At 41.9% G+C, this 8,873-nt stretch overlaps 1 protein-coding gene across 6 annotated transcripts in view; it reads left to right on the forward strand.

Moving 5' to 3' along the window:
- Nucleotides 1–8,873, forward strand: part of LOC117954580 (sickle tail protein homolog) — a 77,080-nt gene that overhangs the window by 42,991 nt on the left and 25,216 nt on the right. For all 6 annotated transcript variants that reach the window (XM_034888487.1, XM_034888485.1, XM_034888486.1 and 3 more), the window contains 6 exons: nucleotides 2,535–2,808; nucleotides 4,508–4,819; nucleotides 5,173–5,277; nucleotides 6,135–6,172; nucleotides 6,280–6,428; nucleotides 7,320–7,495. In XM_034888487.1, the coding sequence (XP_034744378.1) occupies nucleotides 2,535–2,808; nucleotides 4,508–4,819; nucleotides 5,173–5,277; nucleotides 6,135–6,172; nucleotides 6,280–6,428; nucleotides 7,320–7,495 (1,054 nt within the window). The remainder of the gene's footprint in view (nucleotides 1–2,534; nucleotides 2,809–4,507; nucleotides 4,820–5,172; nucleotides 5,278–6,134; nucleotides 6,173–6,279; nucleotides 6,429–7,319; nucleotides 7,496–8,873) is intronic.

Raw genomic sequence — 8,873 nt, forward strand, 5'->3', positions numbered from 1 at the left:
GGGTTGATGAGGAGGAGGAGGAGGAGGGAGGGGCGAGCTGGTCTCGTTTTGTTTGAAAGTACTTCAACAAGAAGTAACGTCACCCAACATTGCTTAGAGTACTTTTAAGTAAAGTAATAAATACATAAATCAAAGCATTACGAGCATTACAAGCTCTGAATGTCACAGGTTGCTGCCATCAGCAGCATTTAAGAGCCTAATGGCAGAAGGAATGAAGGAATTCAAACAATCTGTTGGTTTGCCAACATTTATTGCAAGCTTACAAAATGCAATGTGCCTGTATTTACCATGACAAAAGGAAAATGAGTCAAGACAAGTCATCGGGATTTACTGTATAAAGCCTACATGATGCTTCAAAGGCTTTTACAACCTGTACAATACACAACACTCAATTCTGAGACCCCCGATTCAGGGTGTTGTGTTGTAGGTCTTAAATCATTTTAAACAGGTCTTAATTTTTCTACTTCCATGCAAGCTGCCTCTAATGCTCTTTTTTAATTATTATTCCGTGGTGTTCATTCTTTCCATTGTAATTTTGCTGTGTTACGACAACAAATGAGACCAACATGCTACTTAGATTTCTGCCAATCAGCTGTCGTTCCTTTCGGATTGTACCACAGACATAAAACCCATTTTATTTTTTCTTTAATTTCATTCAAAATGGTCTTCTAAATGTCTTAGAGAAACCTGCGGAAAACCCTGCAATTGCAAGTTTGTTTAGGGGTTCTTGAAGTTTTGATTATTTGTTGTCGTCTCTGCTTTTCTTTGCCTCTCTAGTATTAGAGTGCGGATCGGGCCGGATTTTTCTGTCCGAGCCCGGCCCGCGTCCAACAGAGCAGTAACCGAACCCGACCCGAGCCCGACAGGCATTAAGATATTTATGTCCGAGCCCGACCCGGGCCCAACACAGTTAAAATCGCATTTGTTTCTCATACTAATGACACATGTACGTTTGTTTGTGTGGAAAGCCCGCTTTTATTAACATCATATGTGGGGGATTATGTCAGTAAATCTGAGTAAAATAAATACCTTGCTTAACCTGTATTGATAAGCCGCCCCAATAAGAGATGCGGTAATTGAGCATTCACTCACACATATACTGTACATGTTTAGTTTAATGCCTTGCTGCCGCTGCTGAGAATGTAATACAATAGGTTTACTTGATATATAGCACCTTTTACAGACAAAGTAGCAAAGTGCTTCACATGATAAAAATTTGTAAAATACAGTAAGACCCAAACAGTAAATAAGCAAGCAAAAAAGAAAAAACAAACCAATAGAAATAAAAAAAAACAAAGTTATAAACAGGAATGAGTTTACACAAAAAAAATGTTCAATGCCTTATCGCGCTGATGTGACCGAGCCCGACCCGAACCTGAGCATCCTTTCTAAAACATCTGTTCCAACCCGGCCCGGCCCGTCGGGTCCCGTCGGGCTCGGGTCGGGTATCTATCCTCTATCTAGTATCTGCTCCACCTGTTCCTATGTAACAATTGGCAGGACTAAACATGCAGGAACGTGTGTGCTATGATTTGCTCTGATGTTCTACACAAAAGGATTACTGCTTTTGTTATTTTGTCGGCCATTAGTTAGATAATGACACTTTTACCAATATTTCAGGAGGTCGTGTGTCAATAGGTCTTTGAATCTAAGATGCTTATTGGCTTGAAAGTAGAGCTATCTATGTTCATTTACAATACCAATTGTATTTAATCTATTATTTTTAATTTCAATATATGGTATTGGGACATTCCAAAGATTGCGCATTTGAGAGTATTATACTCAGTAATGTGTCGGCGCTGATGGTGTAGCACAAGAAGGCCAACCATTTTACCGTGTTTCCTGGTAATGGTTTGTTCACTGGAAGTGTAGAGCCACTTGGGTTTGAAGTTGGGCATTGTGGAACGTTCTGTAATCAATCAAAAATCAAACTTAATTGATAGAACACACTAAACCTTCCAAAGTTGACCAAAGAGCTGTACAGAAGAATAAATAAATGACATGAAACACATACCTCACACAGGTATGAAATAATATTAAAATAATATTAAAACATGTGAAGAGTAATAACATTCTTTTGTACTCTATAGAAAAATGACGACTCTCCACGTAAAAAAGACCCATTCAAACAGAAGAAGCAACACCATGTCCATATTTCCTAAGAACAGAACGATTAGTGCACAGCAACAGCAGTGAAAAGCCTGAATTTGAGAAAAGAGTCAATAAGTTAACACGATAACATATTCTCATATTCAGTGTAGTCTGCTCCTTCATCATTTACCAGACCTCGATGTGTATGAAGGGTGTATAAAACATATTCAATCAATTCTACATAAACAGCACATATTTCACATTTGGACCTAAGACATCATAGTCTGATGCAGTGAAAAATAATTTTGATGATTGGTGAAACACCAAGTCTGATCTGTGTGTGTGTGTGTGTGTGTGTGTGTGTGTGTGTGTGTGTGTGTGTGTGTGTGTGTGTGTGTGTGTGTGTGTGTGTGTGTGTGTGTGTGTGTGTGTGTGGGGATCAGATGACATTGCCAACAGTAAGAGCATGGCCCTGGTGGTGCGTGGCGAAGGTGGACCACATTACCCAGACTCCTACTGCTCCTCCATGCAGGACGGAGGAGTAGGTCGCCTCAGCATGGCCTCCTCCCTGTGTAGCGCTCCACCTTCTCTCACTGCGGACATGGTGGACGCCGGGGTCACGGGGATCCCCGGAGGACTGCAGCAGTACCGGGCTTCCATTAAACCCCTGATGGGCTACGGAGAGAGCCTGGAGCACCAGAATCGCTCCCTCCACAGGTACGCACACTCATTCAAACGCAATCCAATTAGGGTTGCACAAATAATCACAGGTCTATTGAATCGCATTATGGACTAACTAGTGCAATATTGAAATTGCAGTGGAGTCGCAATATTTCTTAGAGGCAAACTATGTGTCAAACTGTCCTGAATGAAGTGTCGTGGTGCAGCAGAGACGTCCCAGCCTACAGATGCTATCCTACAGACTATTAACAGTAGTATTTTTAAATGAAAATAATGGTAATGAATGATAAATTCAAACATAACTCCCTCCAATATGGTGAATCACATTCGCAATATCAGTCAAAACAATCGGGGTACCAGGGTAGCTTGCGCCCATATACAGAGGCTCAGTCCCCGCTCCTGAGGGTTTGGTTCCACCCTGCGGTCCTTTGTTGCATGTCATTCCTCCTCTCTCTCCCCTTTCATGTCGAAGCTGTGTAAAATGCCACAAAAATAATCTTTTTTTTTATTGCAATTTGATATTTACCTAATTTCGTGCATTCCTAATACTGATACAAAAGAGCCAATAGTAATGTAATGTTGTAATGTTTGTTTCCAAGAACTTCCAAGATACAAAACATCAACCTGCGGGCCGTCCATATGATTTAAAGCAATACTATGTAACTTTTCCCGCTTCAGCCCCCTACAGGTTGGAAGTGGAATTGTCCAATTATGTCTCATTGGAACTACAGCTCCGCTTCCCGATCCGTTAAACTCGCAGAGTGAGGTTATAGCTGGCAGAGAGAAGCAAAGAGAATGTTGAATTGCCGTTCACCCTGTTAGTGTTGATGAACACTTAAACGATTTTGGAAACATCATTTTAAAGTACAAACGTCTCTAGTGTTGCTTTAACGGCGCTGGGAAAATGTGGATGAGGAACAACGGATTATCCTCTCACCTTATTCAATGCAAAATTAATGTCCATTTGTCTACCTGGAGGTGTTTTTTGTGCCAGCGCGACGCCACAAACATGGCAACATAACCCAGTCCAGCTGACGTTAGACTCAGAGACACCTCAGAGCTGTCCATACCGTTTGAAGGTGATTATCTCTGGCAGTTGTATTTTGTTTGAGCGTGTGCAGCAGGAGGTGACAGCAGTGATCAGGAAGTGAGAGGTTGACTGAGGTCATGGACCTCAATTCAGCCTGCTACCATAGCAACTGCAGAGCCTGGCAATATGGAAGCAACCAATATTATGCTGTCAATAATTTATAGAATAACATAAGAAAGTTATGATAAGATGACGCTCTCAGATGGTCAATCACGTCCGCCATTGTTGTTTTGAAGCAACAGTTGTGGCTGTCACACACACCTAAACCACGGCCGTAGCTGCCAGCTATCTTCTCACAGGATGCTTGGTGTGGTACGCTGGTAGTTCGGACACAAACGCATTACTTGAAGCCTGACAAGATAGATTGTGTAACTTCTGTATTAGTATACTTTACTTAATTAAAACATTGCGGCAACACATTTTACCCCACACAGTAATTTATGTTATTAGATAAATATAGTTCAATACCCCCCTCTTAACTCTCCTCAAGCAGAGAGAAATACATGATCAGTAGTTGATCACCATGATTAGAACACAGTGATAGGATTTTTTATTTTTTAAGTGAGGACCCAGCACACTCTGGCCATGAAGACAGCGTTCATGTGATTGGGTGTGTATTAATCCATCTGATTTTTCACCATCCAGGCAGAAGAGCAGGACATACGGAGAGAGCCAGCTTCCTCCACTAAGAACTAAAACCCCGCCCCCTTCCCCTCACAGAGTCAACGAAGTCAGGATGATAGACGGACAGATCATTGGAGGGGTCGGCCTGGTTTCTAAAGAGAGGATGTCGCCAATCCGCCGGTCCCTGCGCCGGGACAGTAACGGAGCCCCACTGGAGATTGTAAACAGAGCAAGTGGCTCGTCGTCCTCGGCCTCATCCGTTTTTTTGGACAGCCCTGTGGGACAACCTGAGAGACAGTTTCCGGTTCCTGTGACCACCAGCAACGCCCAGAGGTGAGCTGAGAGCCAGAGTTATGACCTACCTTACTTCACTGCAAGCGCTTTACAAGGTGCACATTCAGGACAAAGAGGAAACCTCAGTCACCAACATACAGTGGTGCTCGTAAGTTTATGAAACCATGCTAAAGTTGACCTCAAAGTAGTCCTCAAAAATCCACCGGACTTTAAAATTACAACACAAAGCAAGAGGTTGCTATATATGTCGATTGCTTTTTGAATTTCTGACCACTTGTAAGACTATGGAGCCCAGTTGGGGTTGCCATATTGACAACACATCCTTTGATTTAGATGTTGTTGAGCTAACTCATTGATACTGTACTGTAATGTGCTTTTTTTCTATTTTTCAGTGAGAGAATGAAAGCCATGGAGCAGCAGATAGCCAGTCTAGCAGGTCTGGTGCACAGTGCTCTGTCTATGGGACCGGACATTCCTGGAGTCAAGGACGCTGTCAGGTCTGTAACATGTGCATTCATTTAAGCCAACAGCAGCTTTGATTCAGCAGAAGCAACTACACTCCAACACATCCAATATGTTCTTTAGATGCATCCAGAATATGTGTCCCAACAGATTTTAGAGCGGACATCATCGTGCTGGGACAAAAAGTATTTTGGCCCGATTTGATTCTTTCACGATTCAGTACATGGGGGCTGATTGGACGGTCTAGACCTGCTCTTTTATGAAAAGTGCAATGCGATAACTTTTGTTGTGATTTGGCGTTATATACTGTAAATAAAATTGAATTGAAATGGATTGGATTTCTATTGGGATTTTCATTAATTGCGATTCTAGAAGTACTGCGATTGAAAGTATTGAATGTTGCGATTTTTCTTTTCCTTCTTTAACAAAATCAAAAGTGGAAAAATACACTTCTACAGACAGTACATCATGGGACATTTCTAAAAAGCATTTCTCTCTAAAGAGAATGCACATCACATGTCAGTCAGTCTGACAGTTATTTTATTTGTAAAGAAGTTTTTTTTTGCATTTTTCAGCTTTGGCTCTGTTTGCCGGAAACGAAAATCATGTAGTCGCCGTCGGCGATACACTATAGATATATACAGTAAAAATAAATATTTTGGTAAATTGTTGTTAAAATAAATAAATCTATAATATTGTTTTTTTTAGGGAAAATCACAATACATACGTTAATCATTTTTTTTCCCACCCTTAAAATATTATAACAGTGAACCAGAAAATAATTCTGCACAATGCAGTAGACCTGTTTTGGACATTTCTTGGTATTTCAGTTAATAACGTGAAATGAGTTCTGTATACTTATTGTTTATTATGTTACTATCTGTCTTTTTAGTGAGAATGCTGAACGCAAACTTCTCAGCAAAAGACCTGGTGAGAAGTCTTCTTATTTTCAACAGAGTTGGCGTTACCTGCCACCAAGAACATCATTCTTTTTATGCTCTAAACATGATTATAATCATCTCTTTTTTTACCTCCAGGAGTGTCTTCCGAGCCTGCCCGCTATAACCCCGTCCCTCTGGCTCTTCAGGCCCCCCCCTCTGACAGCGGACTGCAGCAGAGCTTGGTGTTAGCAAAGAGAAATGTGTGTGACCTGCGACTGCAACTAGACCAGCTCAGGCACTTACAGGTACTCACCACATAATATCAATGTGACAGTGATAATAATAATAATCATGATCATCACAATAACCTCAAACGGATGAAAAATGACTTCATTGTAGACAGGAAAGGAGAGCTTTGTTTCTTTGCACGAAACTGATCGGGCCCAACCACGTATGTCATTCCTCAAAATTATCCCGGGCTTAAATCAGTTTTGGATTGGCACAACCTTTTAGATGTTTTTTAGTGACATGAAAGGGGAGCGAGAGGGGGAACGGCATGCATCAAAGGGCTGCAGTTTGGAATCTCTCTCTCTATCTCTCTCTCTCTCTCTCTCTCTCTCTCTCTCTCTCTCTCTCTCTCTCTCTCTCTTGAAGACTCGCAATTACTGCGCTGAGGACTAAGCTTTTGTATATGGGTGCGCGCTCTACCAGGTGAGCTAATCAAGCAGCTGAAATTTGGGTTTTAACCAGGCTTGGGCCCAAAACTGCTGCTGGGGTTTCGGGTGGAATGATTGTTCCAGGTATTAGTCAAACCCTCAGGTGCTTTCAGGGAAACAGAGTGGTTGCTTGGGAAAAACTTTAGATCTTGATCGCAATACACATGGAAATTTAAATGAATGGTCTTAATCTAAACCAAAACAGCCAAAACGTAGACTTATTCTTCAGAGATCATAGAAATGCTCAGATCTACTAACCGTTAAGGTTAATTTGAGCCTGACGGTGGCAGGATGTGGAAGATCCTGGGGCTTCTGTGAACAATAATATCCAGACCAGACTTCATGGCAATGAAGTCAGTCTTTAGATAGGTCTTGGACCAAGGTGTTGGAGGGACAGACTGAACCCCTTGGGCCTCACCACATGCTTTGCAAATGAAGTTCTGTTGAATCCCCATTCCTGAGCTGTTCCATGTGCTCCAGCTGTCGAACCAGGAGAGCGTGGGTTCGATGCTGCGGATGGCGGGTCAGGAGCTGGTGGTGCTGATGTACGACCGGCTGGCTCAGTCCGAGGAGGCAGCGTACAGACGCAGAGCTGAGATGGAGGAGGAGAGGATCCACTACGTGGCTGCAGAGGAGACTATCCTCACACAGCTCCAGTAAGAGTTTGAATTTATTTGGGAATTAATATTTTTGAAGAAAGACTGACTTTTGAAAGAAGAAGTAGCAAAAATAATAATGTGGTTTCATTATAAATAAAACACTCATTTGTGTCACACTATATTTTACCAGTCAACACTTGTGTAACCTGTTTAACAAAGGTTACATATGAATGTTTAAAAGGATGAGGACATATTCTAGTGTTTTTTTAATGGCCAAATATCCAATTCAACAATGTGTTATTCTGTCTCTAAATATAATCTGACTTCCTTCTACTCGCTCTCTAAGCCCTTAATAACCAGCCCACCAACCTTCAAACACCTTCTAACCCCCACACACATCCTGTCCATTTCTCCTACATACACTAGGATTAAAACCCTGTAGCATCAGTCATTGACATGTTGACAGTTTCCAGCAGACAACAAGCTAAGACGAGAAACACAGGATCAAGGATCCTATCCAGAGTATCTTTCTTTGTGTCAGTGAGCCAATAAGCTTGCAGCATATTTCTTCCAAGATCTAATAATGCTGGTAATTTTGTGTCTAACGTTACACGTTAAAGACACACACAGGAAAAACTCTACGTTATGCACAGAGAGGGGGCTCACGTAGAGCTGAAAAAAGTAAAAGATTTGTGCCATAATGTTGATGGTAAGGATAAATAATGATAATAATGATAAATTGTTAAGAGTTAGAGTTGAGCATGGAGTAGTCTACATCTACGACGTTTCATTTCCGGGATTGTTAGAAATTCCACTAATGTGTGTTGTGTTGGCATTTTAAACTCCGGTGGATTCACGAGGACTATGGTTACCTGGTCCTCAGATCTCTGCAGGGGAAATCCAGACAGCTAGCTACACTATCTGTCCAATCTGAGTTTACTGTTGCACTTTTTAACGTACACATATTCCACCAAAACAAGTTCTTTCCCGATGCTATTTTGCAGAGGCGCCGTACCTGCTTCTGCGCCCTAGCGCTGCTTATTATGATTGGTTTAAAGAAATGCCAATAAACCAGAGCAGGTTTTTCTACCATCCCAGAATGCTGTGTGGACTAGACTTGAGCGTCTTTGAGCGGCAGAGTGGAGGAAAGAAAAAGCTCTGGTCTTACCACACTGTACAACATTAGGACGTGCCATTAGAGGCCATGATTTATTAAGTGGCAATTTAGCCTTTTGAACATTTGCCCTCACTCTGACATCATGCCCCTTGATGATGTCACTGCAGCTGAAGTCAAAATCCTTGGTGACATGCAAGACAGAGCACGGCAAACATCTTTAGGCCGAGAGAAAATGTGAAGAAACATATTGTTAAAAATAGAGCCAGGGGCACGGGGAGTGATTTGATTGCGTGTGACGTGGCTTTCCAGAGACATCAG

The sequence above is a fragment of the Etheostoma cragini genome, chromosome 12 (genome assembly GCF_013103735.1).
Source record: "Etheostoma cragini isolate CJK2018 chromosome 12, CSU_Ecrag_1.0, whole genome shotgun sequence".
NCBI lineage: Eukaryota > Metazoa > Chordata > Actinopteri > Perciformes > Percidae > Etheostoma > Etheostoma cragini.